This window comes from Sycon ciliatum, chromosome 5 (genome assembly GCF_964019385.1).
Source record: "Sycon ciliatum chromosome 5, ocSycCili1.1, whole genome shotgun sequence".
Classification (NCBI taxonomy): Eukaryota; Metazoa; Porifera; class Calcarea; order Leucosolenida; family Sycettidae; genus Sycon; species Sycon ciliatum.
Window position 1 is genome coordinate 11,845,665 of NC_088647.1, and position 18,841 is coordinate 11,864,505.

The 18,841-nt window shown below is 45.3% G+C and overlaps 1 protein-coding gene across 1 annotated transcript in view; it reads right to left on the reverse strand.

Moving 5' to 3' along the window:
- Positions 1-3,644: 3,644 nt before the first annotated feature.
- LOC135817607 (uncharacterized) overlaps positions 3,645-18,841 on the reverse strand; it is a 40,115-nt gene continuing 24,918 nt past the window's right edge. Inside the window, exons 11-16 of the mRNA XM_065330825.1 lie at positions 14,703-14,770; positions 14,237-14,450; positions 12,649-12,763; positions 7,558-7,636; positions 6,047-6,193; positions 3,645-4,347 (exon numbers count right to left, since the gene is read on the reverse strand). Of these exons, the coding sequence (XP_065186897.1) occupies positions 4,183-4,347; positions 6,047-6,193; positions 7,558-7,636; positions 12,649-12,763; positions 14,237-14,450; positions 14,703-14,770 (788 nt within the window). The 3' untranslated portion in view covers positions 3,645-4,182. The remainder of the gene's footprint in view (positions 4,348-6,046; positions 6,194-7,557; positions 7,637-12,648; positions 12,764-14,236; positions 14,451-14,702; positions 14,771-18,841) is intronic.

Consider the following 18,841-nt stretch of genomic DNA (forward strand, 5'->3'; position numbering starts at 1 on the left):
TCGACTGACGTAACGACGTTGGCGCTACTGGGCCCTTGGGCGCGGCAAGGAGTCGTATAAGGCCACACGTTTTTGTTTCTATGTTTTTCGTCACCCGAAATTCTAAAATTAATCGTATACGAGAGCTCGCTAGCTCGAGAGGTGGAAGAAATAAAAAAATGACGGAATTTTTTTTTACAAGACCTTGGTGGGGTCATACTAAAATCGACCAATACACCGACTTGTAAAATAGCATGCATATAGCATCCAAAGTAACTAGTTATCAGACATGGTTAGCATTCGTTTTGCCATTCACGCTAACTTCAACCGTCGGCCTGGACCACTTTTTGTGTGTTTTCAAGACATGGTTAGCATTTCGGTTTCTGACACAACGATCGACTTGTGACGTAACCCTAGTTGGAATCTTACTGTTTCGCTCTCCCGCTGCCGCTGAACAGAGCTTTCTATCGTCGAAACGATACCAAACCGACGGCATTTTGGGTGTTGGGTACCAGTACCGTTGGATTTAGCGTGAACGATAAAATGCTAACCATAACTATCTAGTATTAGTACAGTATTATTAAAGGGGAAGTATACCCTAAAATCAAATTTTCACCAGTTGTAGTCTTCGGGGTGCTGAGTCGAATGGTCTTGGTCCGAGGAAGCTGAGGCGCTCCCTTCCTACTTGAATCCCAATCGAACTCGCGCACTTCCACCGAAACTGGGTGACTGCGCCCTACTAGATGGGGATTTGTATGCAAAATGTCACTAAAAGCGCCATTTCGTTCTTATAAAAGCACGGATGACCGCGATTGGCCCATATGTTGTAGTCTTTTGGACGCTGAGTCGACTGGTTTTGGTCCGAAAAGGCTGCGATGCAGCGTTCCTCCTTTATTCCCAATCGAACATGGTTGAACAAGCGGTCACGTGCTCCTGCGTACACCAGTCACCTGGTCACCGTGCCTGCAGGGTACAACTTACTAGCCTGTTTGACCTTTTTTGGGTGCAGTCCTGTCACTCGAGTTGAACTCGAGTTGAACCTTGGTGTGAAAGTTGTCGCCTGCTGGCGCGGTGACCAGGTGATTTGGGCACCCAGGAGCACGTGACCGCTTGTTCAACCATGTTCGATTGGGAATAAAGGAGGAACGCTGCATCGCAGCCTTTTCGGACCAAAACCAGTCGACTCAGCGTCCAAAAGACTACAACATATGGGCCAATCGCGGTCATCCGTGCTTTTATAAGAACGAAATGGCGCTTTTAGTGACATTTTGCATACAAATCCCCATCTAGTAGGGCGCAGTCACCCAGTTTCGGTGGAAGTGCGCGAGTTCGATTGGGATTCAAGTAGGAAGGGAGCGTCGCAGCTTCCTCGGACCAAGACCATTCGACTCAGCACCCAGAAGACTACAACTGGTGAAAATTTGATTTTAGGGTATACTTCCCCTTTAATATTAGACCTACGTGGTAGGAGCGTCTGCGCACGTGCAGCTAGATCGCACAACAAAAACTGCCAACCTAGCTACTGCAGACTGTGTAGTAGTAATAATGTACTACTGATACTATGTAAATAGATCTACCTCGCCTCATCATGATCATGACTGTGTCGTGCAGGCCAGGCCATGCCATGCGCATGCGCCAGGGTGCAGAAGAACTACTTAGTACTTACTTCAAGAAGGCCACACGTTTTTATTTCTGTGTTTCTCGTCACCCGCATGCGCAGGAGTCTGGAAGAAAAAAAAAGAAAAAAGAAAAAAAACTGTGCTGAACTGTGCCTGTGTGCATGTGGGGACCAGCACAATCGTCATGCACATACATGACAGTCTGTATACCGGTACACGTGCACCCTGGCCTGGCCTGCGCAGCTGCGGGTACCGTAGTTCCGCGCATATAAGCCCTAGGGCTAATATACGAAATAATGCATTTTCCGGGAAAAGAAATCAGTAATAATGGTTCATTTTTTAGCCCTGGGCCTATATTCGAATTTTGAAGGCAGCTGGCACGCGAAAAAGTACAAGTCCGTGCGCGGTTGTCCGCCTACCATAGGTACCGGTACTGGTAATGTAGTCTGCACTGACATGCTGTACTACGGTGTTTGGGTCTGTTTATTAGCCCATGGGCCTATATACGGAGGTGGGCTTATATCCGGATATAGGCCCATGGGCTTATATGCGCGGAACTACGGTAGGCCCCGGTGTAATATGCCCGAAACTTTGCCGAAAATGCTTTTGGGAAATTCTCGTAAACCTTGCCGAAAATGCTCCCAAACCTTGCCGAAAATTCTCGGAAAATGCTCACTTTTTTGTCATCCTCAGCACACGCCGTCAAAACCAGGGAATCAGAAAATACTGAATAAGAGACTTGCTCGAGGCTGCCATGGTAAACAATTCATAAACTACTCAACAAGAAGCTAACCCACGTAATGCGGAAGTGACGTTCTTGTTTGGGCAGTTTTTCTTCTCTCAATTTTGATACACAACGGCCAAGTGCTCCGTTTCCCCCAAAATGCTGCATCACGAGCCCAAAGTGCTGGGTTCGCGGATTGTACCGAAAATGCTAAAAAAATGCCGGCATATTACACGGGGGCCTACCTGCGGGACACAATCATGATGCTTCATATGCACAGAAGCTCCTATCACGCACGTACATTGTAGGTTTTATAAGTTACCGGTTTTGCTATTAAACTAACCCTACCTACTTTGGATGCTATTTTACATGGTGTATTGGTCGATTTTAGTATGACCAAAGGCAAAGGTCTAGTAAACTTTTTGTCCACCTCTTGCATACGATTTTAGGTTTTCGGGTGACGAGAAACATAGAAATAAAAACGTGTGGCCTAATGCATACTTATGTGCTGGTCCCCATGCCACAGTGCAGCACAGTTTTGTTCTTTTTTCTTCTTCTTTCAGACTCCTGAATCGTATGCGCGTGGGTGACCACTGACGAGAAATAAAAATAAAACGGGTGGCCGCCCGTATAGCAATGTGGCTCTTTTGTTTGTTGTATTAACTTTGTATACCTATTCGAGGAAATCAGGCCTGATTGTCACTGTCATATGTGGGTCTGTTTAAAAGTTAATGGCCAGAGAGGTTTGAAATTGTCAATTAAATTTTTGGCGACTTGTGCCCAGCTGTCGTTTTGAATGTGCCTCTGTATACCTGGACCCAGCTGCAATATGAGTGCCCAGGTTTATTTTCGATTTGCTGGCACGCCGCTGGTACCCGCAAGCAGTGACTGAGAAAATTTGGCCCTGTTGCAATTGATTTGAAAGTAAAGGCTGGAATCTTGGGCGAAAAGCTTCAAACTTGGATATAGCCTTATTTTCAGCTTTAGTCAGACCCGTCCGAGTTACGCAGTTTCTGTGTTGATTTATCTTTGACTCCCCCCCTAATTTTCTCCTAAAAATGCATCGTTTGGTGTACGCAAAACGTTGGCAAGTTGTGATCAAAAAGGAAATACTTCATCCAATGACTGCCTATTTTGCTTGCCACCTCAGTTCGTTTACTGCACGAACATTTACCAAGGACACAATAATTATTAATTAATTTGAGGAAAATAATTTGGTTTGTGAGCAACACTGGCTCACACTCAATCACTGCTTTTCACATGTGTGAAAAGCAGTGATTGAGTGTGAGCCAGTGTTGCTCACAAACCAATTTTTTTACTTTAAGCTGCGTGATGCGTCCTACAAGATTTGAAATTGAGGAAAATAGCAAACGGAAAATGTCTGAAGAAAGAAAACAGGACATAAGAAAGAGCTGAGAATTGCTATACAGACAATACAGACAATACAGACAATACAGACAATACAGTAGTAAGAAGTACACTGTCAGTACAATGTCATCAAGGCACGTAGAGATTTCCATAATTTTATATATCACCACACAGAATGTAGCTGTTCCGTCCCGTCCAAGGATTTTACCCATCCTAAGATGGGCAAAATAGCTAATGCCCATCCTAGGTTGGGCACTGAGGTAGCCCATTCTCGGATTGATCGACTTGAGGTGCACCAATATAAATTTATAAAAGCACGTTTTTATATTGACAAGCGGGAAAACGAAAGACAAAACAATTCCACGTGAAAAAAGGGTCCACGCGCGGGATTTCCATCGATCGAACCCGATCTGATCCTAAGATCGGCATCCCCCTACCCATCCTAGGATGGGCACGGACGGGCCGGATCATAGATGCCAGCAGGCAACATGACTATGTGAGTGTGACTGTTGGCATTTCAGCCATACGAAGACAGGTAGAACCATACGGCACTAGGACAATATCGTCCAGTCCATCGCTGCCGTTGTTCTTCAGTGGACTTTGTGGCGGTGCAGCAGCAGCATTGTGGGCCAATTTCCAGTTGGAAAGTAGCTGCCCCTGAATGAGCAGAGGTCACACGCACGTAGACACAGACACACAGCAACTGAATACTAACGCACCTCATTCAATAAAAATGTATGTATGTGAGCACTCCAGAACACAGGAATATGAAACTTCAAGCAGATATTCCTGCTGATGAACGTATGTATAGAGCTAGCCATGCCACTGTGGATGGAAGAGGGGTAAAGACTTTGAAATTGTAGCGGGTGGCGACGGGAATAATGGTGTGGCGTTGGCAGAGAGCAGCGGAAGAATTCCGTGACGGGTGACAAACATGATGAGACGCGCAAGCTGTGTTTGAAACATCGGGTTATCTTATTGAACAGAACTGTTGAAATAAATTTGACGAAGAAGGACGGATGGAAAAAAAAGAACTAATGAAAATAGCCGACCTGCATGACTTGGACGAGACAAGGTTGACATAGACGAAACGAGGTTGACATGGACGAGACGAGGTTGACATAGACGAGACAAGGTTGGAAACGAGATGAGGTTACTGACGAGACAAATGGCGGTTGAGGACAACTGGGACGGAATTCAGGGTCGTGGGCATCGAGCGAGAGTCAGGCACCAATGTTGGGTACGAATAGGAGTCATACTCCCCAGACACAACGGACGACGGGAACAGGTAGGTGAGTGGAACGACATTTATTATAGACGAAGGGACGGAGACAAAGACGAACCGGAAACGACTACATTGTGGAAGAGAGAGAGATCGAGTGAGGGCGGCAAGATAAAGGGCCTGGATAGCTATGGCAATATGGGCGTGCAAGTAGCTACCCAGGCCAACGGAACAGAAGGTGACCAAAGGAGACAAAAGGTGAGTACGAGGGTGCATGCAGGGCAGCTTGGAAAAGGTTGTAGAACGTACGGGAGGAGGCACCTCAAGCGGGATTCACAGAAGCATTTTTGCGATGCGACACGCGATGCGACGGCTGCGAAACCGGGAAATCCCCAAATCGCAGCCATCTCGTGCCACATGCAACTGCCGCATCTGAGCCATCGCAGAAGTTGAGTTTGGCTCAACTTGTGCGATGCGCAAGCGATTTGGCGTACGATTTTGACCTTTTCTACAGCAAAGCTGCACAAAGGTTCAAGAGTTGCCTGTAAATTTGTACAAGTTGTACCAAACTGCGCGAATACCATGGTGACATCCCCACCTGTATTGAACTTCGCGCCAAATCAGCAAGGCGTTGTCTCATCGCTGACTTCTTCTGTGAATGGTATTTCGCGAGTTCGCATCGCACGCCTCCATCGCAAATCGCGTCGCATCGCCCATCGCATCGCAAAAAAAGCTTCTGTGAATCCCGACCAACACATGTATTGTATTGGTGGGGCAGCAGGACTCAACTTTAGATAAGAAGTGCCTCAGATAGTAAGTACTTCTTTTTCCACTCCCTGAGGGGGGTACGTCTTATTCTGAGTTCCAAGGAATTTATACGAATATATGATATCTTTCCAGCCATCCAACAGTATCATTCAACTTCTCTGATGAGGTCTCAATGACCAAAACAGCTGTCAGAAAGGATTCAGAACTTGTAAGGAACCTCTTGTTGGGTGAGAAATGTGTGTGGTCGGCTGGATAGTGCAACAATGGTGTACTCAGGGAGTCAATTTGCCGTAGTTACTGTGCACAAAGACCGGACTAGATATAGAAAACTAGACGGAGAGTTTCTTTTTCCACTGCAGAGATTACCTTTGCAAGCAAGTGTACGGGAACAGTCGCAAGATGGTATGGACTAGCGGTGAGAGGCATGATACCTTGGATAAAGGTCAGTGCACTCTTCAAATCTGTGTCACTGGCCAAATGGAGAGCATAGTTCCAAGCTGATTTCCCTGTAACCTGGTCATAGACAAGACAGACAGAAAAGAAAATGCATCGTGTTGGTGAGAAAAATGGTCTTTCATCCGCACCCATATCTAACTATGAATTAATCCAATCACTATAGGAACCAGAGTTTGAGAAATAACAACTAAAGGAACTGACAAATGGAAGTGTGTGATATCTAACAATGATAGCAAGAAGGGAAGAAAGAAAAATGGAAACCGCAACAGTTGGATATGTGCCGGGCAGTGACAATTAGCGTCTAAACAACGTCACGGAACATCTGACTAGCTACGAACTGTGCCAAGAACAGTACGGGCCAAGCCTAGGCACACCAAGACCACAAAAATGACTTGAAGAAATTCAAAGTTATATAGGCTAAAATTAGTGGCGGTCATCAGCCTTGCAAGTTGTTGAATGCTGTAGTCACAGCACAAGGTTCTATGTCTAACATAGCTTATTTGCTATCATTGCTTCATCTATGAGCAGGAGTGAGGAGTGCGCATATGTGTGTATGTGTGTGTGTGTGTGTGTGTGTGTGTGTGTGTGTGTGTGTGTGTGTGTGCGTGTGTGTGTGAATGTATGTATGTGTGCGTGTGCATGTGCATGTGTATGTGTGTGTGTGTGTGTGTGTGTGTGTGTGTGTGTGTGTGTGTGTGTGTGTGTGTGTGCCAGTTAGTTCGGTTGGTGGGTACACTTATGCCTGATTGTGTTGGGTCTATTGCCAACGGGCTCGGCTGCTTGAAGGTGTAACGTTGTACCTACCACCTTTGTTCGTTTCAGGGTTCATATACTTTCTATTTGAAGTGTACATACCTGTTAACCATGGACTGCTTCTGGCTAGATTAACTCTTGTGAAATTTATGGTGCCGGTGAAGCTTATATCAGATCCACTCTGATTTAGCCACCCACACTAGTAGCAAGTATTACCTTCACTGGGGGCAGGGGTAACTGCAGTTGGATCCCGGGTCGGATACCCTGATGCTGTCAATCCTTTTTCTGCACCTTGTCCTCACCCACTTACTGAGGTGTGGTGAGCCGATAAGTGGGATCATTTTTCAAGTCCACACAGAGTTCAATAGCCAAATGAGTCACCTTTCCAAGATTCCTTTTGAGTCTCTCTCTCCCCTCTCCTGGGGAGACCCACGTGACCAGTTTTGGCAGTGATCAACAAGTACAAGTGTGTGTGTGTGTGTGTATTTGTGTGTGTGTGTGTGTGTGTGTGTGTGTGTGTGTGTGTGTGTGTGTATGTATGTGCATGTGTGTGTGTGTGTGTGTGTGTGTGTGTGTGTGTGTGTGTGTGTGTGTGTGTGTGTGTGTGTGTGTGTGTGTGTGTGTGTGTGTGTGTGTGTGTGTAGTTACCCAGTCCATGGGTTGCTTACCTGATAGTCTTTGGACTCAAATTGATATTGTCGTAGCACTGTGTAGTCCTCTATCATGGTCATGCCATACAGCAGAGCTCTACAGCACATTATTACATAACAGACCGTACCGTCAACTTTTCGGTGATTCAGGTGATTGCCACTAGGAACACTATGCGCCATATTAACAAGAGGCATGATGCCGTGGACCACTGCCGTGTATGTGATTCACCCGGAGAAAATATGGACCACATCATCTCCACAGATTGAGTGATAAAAGCTAACAGACCAGACCTGGAGCTGGTTCTGAATGATCGGGCACTATTCTTGGATGTCAGTGTCTCATTGGACCACAAGGTCAATGAGATGTACGAAGGTGCAGGAGAAAATTAGCAAGTACCTGCCCTTGGCAGCAGAGCTAAGGGGGATTTAGAACAAAAAGATAACTCGGATGTTGAGGCAATAGTGAAATGTAGAGAGAAGGACGTATAAGTTACTAGTCGAATGTCTCAATATCCTTGTCAGTTTTGTGCCTTGTTGTCGCACTATCTGACTGGATACTATTTCGTTACCTTGGTGGACTGTTTAATAGTCATAACTAGTCACTTATACCGTATTTTCCCGTTTGTGTCTTTCCCTCAAACCAGTGAACATTATACCGTATTATCTCCATTATAAGCCCCGCGCTTATATCTTTTCAACCAGTCCGGACCCCGGGCTTATATTAGAGACTTGGCTTCTACTAGAGACTGGGCTTGTAATTTTCAACCACCTGGTACATGCACATTGCCTATTATTTTTCATTATATCAGTAGCACAAAGTTTCCCAGCAGCAGGTACCGGGACTGCAGTTTTGTGCTTCCAGGTACACTGAATGAGTCCCTTATTAGCTTTAGAGCTCGGGGATCACACACTTTTACCACAGCATGGGATAGACTCGGACACTGCACTCCTCCATGGTGTACTCCGTGTATGTAGTGCGTACCGGCTTGTTTTGAGTAATACAATAATCGTTAGAGATTGCTAAAGATTATCGATTTCGCCCATAACGATCGATATCCGAGTTATCATCATAATCGTTTCAGCCCTCATCATGACTCCCTGATTTCACCTCCACTCTCCAGAACTCCGCAAAACGAGAAGTAAAGGCACAGCCAAATTGATTCGATTTTCTTTAATGGATACTCCTACCAGCACTGAACAGCAGCGGCTAGCAAGTCCTTAGCCATGAGAATCACATCGGACTGCAGTCTTCTAATGAATGCATGGTCATCAGCATTCAAATCTGGGCTTTGTGCAGGTTGAACAAGAACTCGAACTCAGAATCATTTTCATTGCGCCGCGCAATCGGAGCAGCTGCTTGTTCGCTCGCTCATTGTGTGGGCACGCTGCTCCATGCCATCGCTCTCTATCACTCTCCAACTCAGTGCTAGAGAGACCAGGCGACGCATTATGTCCTCGGAGAAGTCGCCGTTCAGTTCCGCTCGCCATGGCTGTCATCACCTATGTTGCCACAGCACAACCATCGATTCCGCATGGTTTATTGTGAAAGTCGCTTTCCTTGCATCGCATCTCTTTCATGGCATGCCATGGAAGGACGAGAAAGTGACCGTGATTCATTTCACAGCAGTTTGTGCCCAAACCAGTTCCTCAAAAATCCATCAAAAAGTTTTTGTTAATAGAGGAAGTACTTGCACTGTGAGTATTTATGTTGAGTTAATGGTTTAATTTTTATTTGCCAGTAAATCATTCTGATGCGATGGCCTCGAAAATGTTAAAGGAATAATTGTACATGACAACAAGATTTGCTTATGGTGTTTGTACTGGGTGCATAGCTCGCTCAATTTATTGCGTTAAACCTTTGAGACCGAACCGTACACACACGAGTTAACTCGTGTTCAAATTAATATTATTATTATTATTACATGGATGCAGCTAATGGGATTTCGGTCTTTGACCACTTGGTGGTGGGTCTGATCTACTCACCTCCCGCCGTTTAGGCGCTGCATCTGCGCCTTTGATCCTAGAGGGTGGTGGCGTTCCCACGGCGGATGCGGAAAACTCGGCTTCCAGCCGAGTCTCACGCGAACCGTAAAATTTATTTATTATTATTTGGAAAGGATTGGGAGAACTTCAAATTCAAAGGATCAGTCGGGGAAGTGAACTGCCTGAAAAGAGAAAAAACGCCAGACCCACCAGGACTCGAACCTGGGACCCTGCTTGTCATGAGCAATGCTCTAACCACTGCGCTATGGGACCAGGCTGAACCTAGAAGGCGCTGACAGGTTTTTCACTCCAAAGGCAGCTCACAACACGTGCCACACATACTGATGGCACTTGGGTCTTTTTCCCTCCCCCAGGGGACCAACCACGGTCAGTTTCTGGAAACTACCAGAGGTGAAAGAAAGTGATTAAATTTGGAAAGGATTGGGAGAACTTCAAATTCAAAGGATCAGTCGGGGAAGTGAACTGCCTGAAAAGAGAAAAAAAACGCCAGACCCACCAGGACTCGAACTGGTCCCATATGTTGGTCCCATAGCTCAGTGGTTAGAGCATTGCTCATGACAAGCAGGGTCCCAGGTTCGAGTCCTGGTGGGTCTGGCGTTTTTTTCTCTTTTCAGGCAGTTCACTTCCCCGACTGATCCTTTGAATTTGAAGTTCTCCCAATCCTTTCCAAATTTAATCACTTTCTTTCACCTCTGGTAGTTTCCAGAAACTGACCGTGGTTGGTCCCCTGGGGGAGGGAAAAAGACCCAAGTGCCATCAGTATGTGTGGCACGTGTTGTGAGCTGCCTTTGGAGTGAAAAACTTGTCAGCGCCTTCTAGGTTCAGCCTGGTCCCATAGCTCAATGGTTAGAGCATTGCTCATGACAAGCAGGGTCTCAGGTTCGAGTCCTGGTGGGTCTGGCGTTTTTTTCTCTTTTCAGGCAGTTCACTTCCCCGACTGATCCTTTGAATTATTATTATTATTATTATTATTATTCGCACATATCCGCAGGATGAGTACGCGTGGCCCAAGCACCATGGGGACCAACGAATACAAACCAGCATATGTTCCCTCAGCAATACAAGCAAGCAAGCAAAGATAAATGAGAGCCAGGCAGCAAAAAAAGGGAAGAGAGATGGGGACATAGGCAACGAAAACAGTTCCAAAGCGCAGCCAGGGATTGTATGTGGGCATGCGGGTACGACAGTTAATACGGCTAGTGCAGGTTTGGACAGTGCAGCAGCACGGAAAATACAAAAGTGCCAAAGTAGCAGCCAAGAGTGTGCAAACACTAAAAAGCAGATCAGTCCATGATTTTTTTTAAATTATTGTCATCATCGGTAGACATTTCAGGCGAGAATGCATGCGTGCACACAACTGTGGGCAGGCAAGCATATCAGGGATAGGCCTACTGAAGTATTATTATGGCCAAGCTAGTTAACAGTACTGTTACGCAATGAATTCCATTGGCATCTATCACCTGCCACCTCCCGAAGCTAGGCTAGGCTAGATCGCGACAGAAGCACAAGCCCGAGCTTCTCCCGACAATTCAGTGAGAGAGTGGTTAGCAGTGTTGTTCTTAGTCTGTCTCTCCTTCCCCGCAAGGCACCAGAAGCAGCAATATCGAGAGCGACCTGCCCAGGAAGCTCCATCGCCTCGCTGCGATCTTCTTGGAGATGGGTTGGGTGCGGCAGCGGTTGTAGAGTTCCGTGTTTTTGATATTATCGTGTTCAAAAACGACCTAAAATCCGAAGCACGAATGCAACTGTGCCAGTGTGTGCAGTGCATACACATCACTGTTCAAATTGTCGTAACTCCATTGCCCTTTCTTCGATCGCCAAGAATGAAGGCTCATTGGAAAGCTGAGATAATAAGCTTTCCAACAATGTGACGTTTGATATAGCGTGATGAAGAATCACTAAGCGCCAAATGCGAAACACGGATACGCTTGAATTTTTTTCCAATTGCTTGCGTGGCGAGCACGGCAGTGCTCAAACGGGACTTCCCCTGTGACTCATGGTTGCATACCGCATGCGTAGTGTAGACCAAATGAATCGCTTGAGGTTCAGGCATCTGCAGGACTTGAATCACCTTGAATACAACTTCAGAACCGATGGAATTTGTGGATGTGGGTGCTGTATCTCGGCCAGGCGCAATAGGGCAGCTCTCAAAAGCCATGAAGGCGGTTCTGTTGCCCCTGTTGTGCATTTAGTGGTGATATCTGGAGAAAGGAGACCTGTAGCTTTCCACAGAGACCAAGATGGAGTTATTCCAAATCGGATGAGTGAAATTAGATAATTTTGAAATGCATACTGGGAATGTGGTGCGATTGATCGCGCACGTCTGCGCGAACCCTGTAGGAATCCACGGATGCCATGGTAGGGCTCAAAGGGTTGAGGCACATCCAAGGATTTTGGCCCCGTGATTCAGAAATAGCATTCTCAGTACTTGACACGTACTGTAAGAGTTGAAAGTGCGACGAGTCTAAAGTTTAACGATTTGCGAAAATCTCCCACTTAACCGGCGCAAAGTTTAACGACCCTGCCAGCACACACCTGTCTTCTATTTCTCTAGTACTACAGACGATAGAAGGAATAACATACGTGTAACGTTTCTTGAGTTAACGGTGGATTCTTTCTCGTTAAAATGTTAGCTTTTGTGCCCCGTTAGACATTCAACTCTCACAATATGCATCGAAGTTTGGTTTGGTTCGTTTAAAAAAATTGAAAAGTACACAACAGCTTACAGTGGTCCGCTGTAGAGCAACACAAATCATCTGCTTGCAGAACGCAGGCACCTTGATGGATGAAGCACTAGTAGCTGCAGTACATTGATTTTCACTTCCGTCTTCAGTTTTTTAAATCATGGCCATGAACACTGATCTACTGCATGTACTGACTACTACTTCAGTAGATCCAAGACTGTGTGCTCATCGGATGTCCTTTTGTGCTTGCGTGTAATTTTTGATTTTTTCATCAGTACATTGAAATAATGGGTTTCCATGGAACGCCCTGTACCACCATGACATGTGATAAGCCTATTAGCGTGTAAAGGTGTGAGAGAAATCCCATAACTGATTCTTGGGGTACTCTTCCTTCTTGTAGAAGTTTACAGCAATTGCTTACCCACGGTATATGGCTGCGGCATTATTGAAACGCCTCTCCAGTCGCAGCTCGGCATCAAACATGACCTCAATTTGACATGAATGTCCAGCATTGCATAACACCTTGTACAGCTGGCCTGGAAAAGGGAAAGAAGTTCTTTTGGCAAAGTACACAGCAGCTATAATACATACTCGGGGGGGGGGGGGGATGATCAAGTTTGTTGGCAAAGTGGTTTTTTAAACTTCCCCCTATAAGCCTTAGCACTGTGACATAGCTGTGATATGTACCTGAAGAGGTAACCAGGGTAACTGCTAGTACCTGCAAGCAATTTACACTGCTCTTTGCCACTCCTACAAATATGCGCACTTGCATTGTTGCATGACCTTCTTTGCAAGCTTTTTAGGTAAGTGCTGTTGCTATGGCGATAAGTATGGGCACCAAAAGTTGGGTAAGGAGATTGAAACTCAGTATGCGAAAGTTTAAACAATCTCAGCCAAGTTCAAAATGTGTTGTGCAAATGGAAGATCATGACAAAGTACATACTTTGAAGTACAGAACAACAAGGACAATCAAGGCATGTTTGCTGCTACTTCAAGTTTCATGCTCTCGCAATCATCAGGCAACATGAGGATGGGGTGCCGACCATGCGGTATATATGCCAGGAGAGGGTTGGTATTCAGTTCTCAGATATTGTCAGGTCCTGCTTTCACCTAGGGGTGTGAAATGATGTCTATATACACCGTTTTAGGGAGTACATAAAACTAATTTCCTGGTTATACAATATGCCAGAAATGCGTACACACTTGAAGGTGCATCCGTCCATATGGACTGATATTTTGTGTGTACCGTAAAACGGTTGTAACTCCACTGTTTTTAGTCTTGTTGCAAAATCGAAATTATGTGAAAGGAAGCTGCAAGCTGTTCAATGGTGTGATTGTTTTTGCGATAGGAGAAAAAATGATAACGTTATCGCACTTGAAAGTTGGATCGCGACACTAACTTGTTCAAACTTTTCAAAATCATTTTTTTCCTGCCTGCTTCGGGGGTTTCCTGTGGATCTCGTGGTGTGCAGCCAGCTCATGACGTGTGGGTGTAATGACGCAGAGTTAACCGATTGAGATGCAAAGAGTCCAGAGCTGTGCGAGAAATTACTGCAATTGCACATTGTCACGCGTTCATTAGGGCCGGGTTCCACTGTGGCTCCGCTGCTCCGCTGCTCGTCATCAGCGGCTTGAAACGTCATCATTACCATAGTGACCGCGGCTCACGCTCAACGTGAACTTTCGCTACGATTCTTGATCAAAAACTTCGAGCCACTCGACCTGTTCCCCATAAGTTGCATTGTTTTGTATGCGAGAGTTTTACAATTCAAATTTTAATTTGTTCCGCCGGAATGGGACACACTTCTCCAAAGCATGGCCAGAAATCGAGGACATATGCGAGTTGTTATTTTTATACTCCTCCGAGTTGTGGTTTTTGTCCTGGGTCAAGCACAAGGAGCAGCCCGACCTCCGACACCGCCATCACCACCTATGTCACACCACCATTGCTGCTGCTGTCAGCACCAAGCAAGCATGGGCACAATGGCCAGAGTAAGATGGCAACTCACCGGCAGTTGGACTATGTGCAGTGGCTGCACCATTCACAGCAACTTTGGTAGCGGCAGACCATGACGGAATTCTCAAGTACACAGGCAGTGCCGTTGTGATTGATGAAACTAGCTCAATATCTATTGTGGCATTGTCCCCAAATGGATAGTTGCTAGTAATAGTGAGATTCCCAAGTGGTGATGTTACCGTACATGGGGCCCACATTCCAACAACCTGAGCACATCATAAGCAGATTAGTATACACACATTCCAACAAGCTGAGCACATCATAAGCAGATTAGTACACACATATGCTCATCTCTTAATTAACCTTTGAGCAAAATCGGAGAAATTTACTTTCCCGCCTTTTCTGGATTTCCAGATATAATCTAAAAGTAAAGGATTTGCTCCCCACACTGGAGCTGGCACTATTTCATCTAAATGTCTTCACTCTACTAGATAATGAATTTCAGCAGTCTTGCTTACAAGCCCATTATCGGGAGTGGTCATCACCAATCGTGACGTGTACTTTGGCCAGCCTTGGTTGAAGTTAGCTGTAACAAGCACAACACAACAAGGTGTTGGTTACATTTAGGAATTATGAGCAGAATGCTTTTGTCTTTCACTCCTTTTTCTCTAACACCCCACTTAAAAACTTACCGAAACGCTCCGTTTCCAGCGCGACAAACACCTCGTGAACACCAGATAGCAGAGTGAGTGTTCTCACCGTCCAGGAGCGACATTGACTCACGCTGCTATCGGGTGTTCACGAGGTGTTTGTCGCACTGGAAATGGAGCGTCTCTGTAAGTTTGTATCCCTGGTGATGTTTGTGCCTGGAGAGCACTATATAGGTGGTGCTCTTCAGGCACAGTCTTCCTCAAGCTCAACTGATGAGGGGCATCCACTATTTCGTACTAATGTGCCCACCGCAGGCTTGCGACTAGCTGGTTTGGAGGTGGCAGCGTTGTGAATGACCGAGGGTCCTCGACGTCTTTTCTCACCGTCCAGGAGCGACGCTGACTCACGCTGCAATTGGGTGTTCACGATCATCACGTGCCATGGGCATGGTCATGCGGGGGTGATGACACTGATCGCTCAAGTTTTGTTTCTTCACGGCTGAGTGGAGCGAAAGAGTGCAAAAAACGTATTTTTCACTCACAGATATTTTCATGCGTTTGCTCTTGTTCTGCGCAACTCCGTTGAACCTGCCATCGTGGTCTTTGTTTTTCCTCGTGGTAGTTGCAGTTTTCAAGTGCTCCAGTTTTTGTTTCCACTCACAGCCACACAACACCACAACTCATCTTTTTTTATTTTTTTCATAGTAGATCTACTACAGTCAGTTTCAAAAAGATTAGCAATCCTGGCGATCGCCCGGGGAGTTTGCCGTCTTACCGTATGCGCGCTCGAGAGCTGGCTGGAAAAACTCACTGTGAACTCGAAGAAATAATCCGCGCGAAAGCATGAAAAAATTAATGATAACTCACTCACATCGGTACATGTACATGTACATGCACGTCTGGTTGACAACAAACGAGTTTTTCCTCGTATCGACATGGAGTCAGAGAGGACATGTCGAAAGTGTGGTAAATGTTGACGAGCGGGATGGGTCCCAATTCGTTTCGTGCCCAATTTCTTTGAGCTGCGATGCAATTTACTCTCACGATGTGACGAAAACGACATCGACACAGACTCATTCCCAAAGCCATGACTAGGCAAAGCTATCCGTGTGACCATGGTGACTTCGACGACATTTTGAGAAAAGCAGACAAGTCGTTTGGCGCAGCCACCTTCTCAGTTTGGCTTGTACTTTTTGTACCAGAGTGAACACCAAAACTATGAAAAAAAGTTTGACTTGAAGATAGTTTGGGATTTGAACTCACAACTTCATGGTCAGCAGACAGCATTCATAACCACAAGGCCAAAAAGGAAAGGATAAATCGTGGGTTTTGATAAAAAATCGATACTGACATCCAGGGCAAATTGTAAATCATGGGAAAAGGCCGGAAACCTGGCCGAAATTTTAACTCCCTAACGGCTGGTCCAATTGTTCCGAAACCTTCACAGAACAATTTGCCGTGTCCTAACAAGCCATTCTATGTACTTTGTTGTCCAAATTTCCCTTATCTTCATACTTTTTAAGACCAAAACCTGATTGCTAATCTTTTTGAAATGGACTATAGTCCTTAGTATTAGACTTAGAGAAAAGAAACGACAGTACCGTGCGCCGTCTATCATTACATGAATCGGTCATAGAGGTGTGTGTGTTTTTTATGTCTCGGTACCTGCTTTACACCTGTTTTTTTCGTTGTGGCACGCGGATGAGTGTATGTGCGTGGGCAGTGAGTGGGGAGTAGAGTACGTGTAAGTACGGTACATATGTGTACAGTGAGTATGTGTGTGCAGTGAGTGTGTACAGTGAGTGTGTATAAGGATGTGTGTACAGTGAGTGTGTGTGTGTGTGTGTGCAGTGAGTGAGTGTGTACAGTGAGTGTGTGTAAGGGTGCGTGTGATTGCTCTGGTAGACCACTACCCCATGGGCCATGTACTGAACAGTTGCTTTGTCTGTCCCTCCAGGAAATCGCGATTCCACGGATGCAACAAATTTCGCGATTTTGGCCCAAACCCGCGATTTTCAGCAAAATCCGCGATTTCCCGTGTTTTTTATTGTTTTCTGCACTCTATCTCACATGTTTCATGCACTTTTCACACAGTGCTTTCCATGATCCTGTACGTTATTTGCACAGTATGACTAGTACTACTCCGGAGTAGATATACGATGCAACAAATTTCGTGATTTGACCCAAATGCGCAATTTTCTGCAAATAATTCTGCGAATTCCTGGCAAGTTCTGCATCATTCCGCACTTTTCGTCGCATTTTTGTTGTTTTCTGCCGCAATTTCTTGCGCAAGTTTTCGAGAGTTTTTTCCGCAAATTCCCGCAGGGACAGCTTTGTGAGTGAAAAATGTTTTTTTGTGCATGCAAATGTACATGACTACTGTAAAGCGTGAAATTTTCGCGTTTTTAGTTCGCGTTTTCCGAATCCGGACAGGTTTGCGAGGTTTTAATTTTGCGAATGCAGAATGGCATTCTTGCTAAACCTTTCATGAATCTCCTTTTCGCGCTGTCTAAATTTCGCGATCGCGAATTGCGGCGATATGGGTAATATAGGACCAGTCAAGGATCACGAGAATTAGTGGAGGTCGATATAGAAGAGTGATAAATTCTTATATCCGGTCACTCTATAGCCGATACAGACTGTACTGAGAACCCAGAGCCAACAGACATACCAACAACCTCAGCCATGAAAGCTATTATAGTTACGACACACTGGATTGTGGAGCCGAAACTACTCCAACTTTCAAATGCTTTGGCAAGATGGTAGCCTTCCAACAGGTTGGCTCTCACACACACACACACACACACACACACACACACACACACACACACACACACACACACACACACACACACACACACACACACACACACACACACACACACACACACACACACACACACACACATACACTCATTCGCACCAGCAATCACAAGAAGTTGTAGTGAGTGAATATTTCTATAAAATTAATAAGGATAAGGAAAATACCTAATGGACAAATGAAGGTGTGGAGGATCGCCCAAGAACACTGACAAGGAGACAGTAAACGGTACACAGTACTCGTATGCATGTACTTATAATACACGTCATAGCAGCACAACGAGAAAGACAATCGGTACCATAATGTTACATCAATAAATTTTACAGAGTTATTTTGGGAGTAGGAATGAAGATGTGTTCGAAGCAGTAAACTGCGTAAGCGTTACGTTGAGCTAGAATATTGAAATACAAGTTTCCTGCTGTCAAAACAAGACACTCACACTTCTCTGGTCTAGTTCGCCATTCTTATCGATAACATGACTTGATTTAATTTCTTACGATGGTTCTTGAGAATGGATCAATGATGTCTTGAATAGATGTCTTCCCTGAACGACTTCAACTGAGAGGCAGTTTCAGTTTCAACAAGCTGGACATTGTTTTTCTGTGGAGTCTTCCACAAGAAAGACAGAGCTACACACACGAAGGTGCTTGATGTACTCAGTACCTTCTTGGAGATGAACATAATATAAAAGAATTATTTTCTTTTCCATCTTCATTATATTTTCGTCTCTGCATCGTCGACGATGTCCACTTCTGACTCCGTAATCTTGTCACCCATCCTCTCCAAAAACACAAAGCGAGTGCTGCTTGTATGCTGGATCAGTTGAAATCAGTCTCCGTTCTAGCAAGCTCGGGATGCAAAAAATTACTTGACTGAAAATATTCCGAAATAGCTTTTCTGAACGTCGAAGTTTGTTCTTCAAAGATGATGAATAGCACAATCTACTAGCCAGAACGTCCTCTCAAAAGAGATTCTATCTGAAGCCTGCAAGATTTTCGACCACCCTTCGTTTTGGAGAGGAGCCCACACACACCAGACTCGAGCTACAAGTAAACTACGCGGAGATCGAGAGTTGATCGAAATCTTTCTTGCTCACTTCTGAAACCTGTGAACTGAAGGAAAAAAGTACTAGTAATTATGCTGATCGCGTGAATGTCTACAGTTGAGTCGTAATATTTTGACGTGG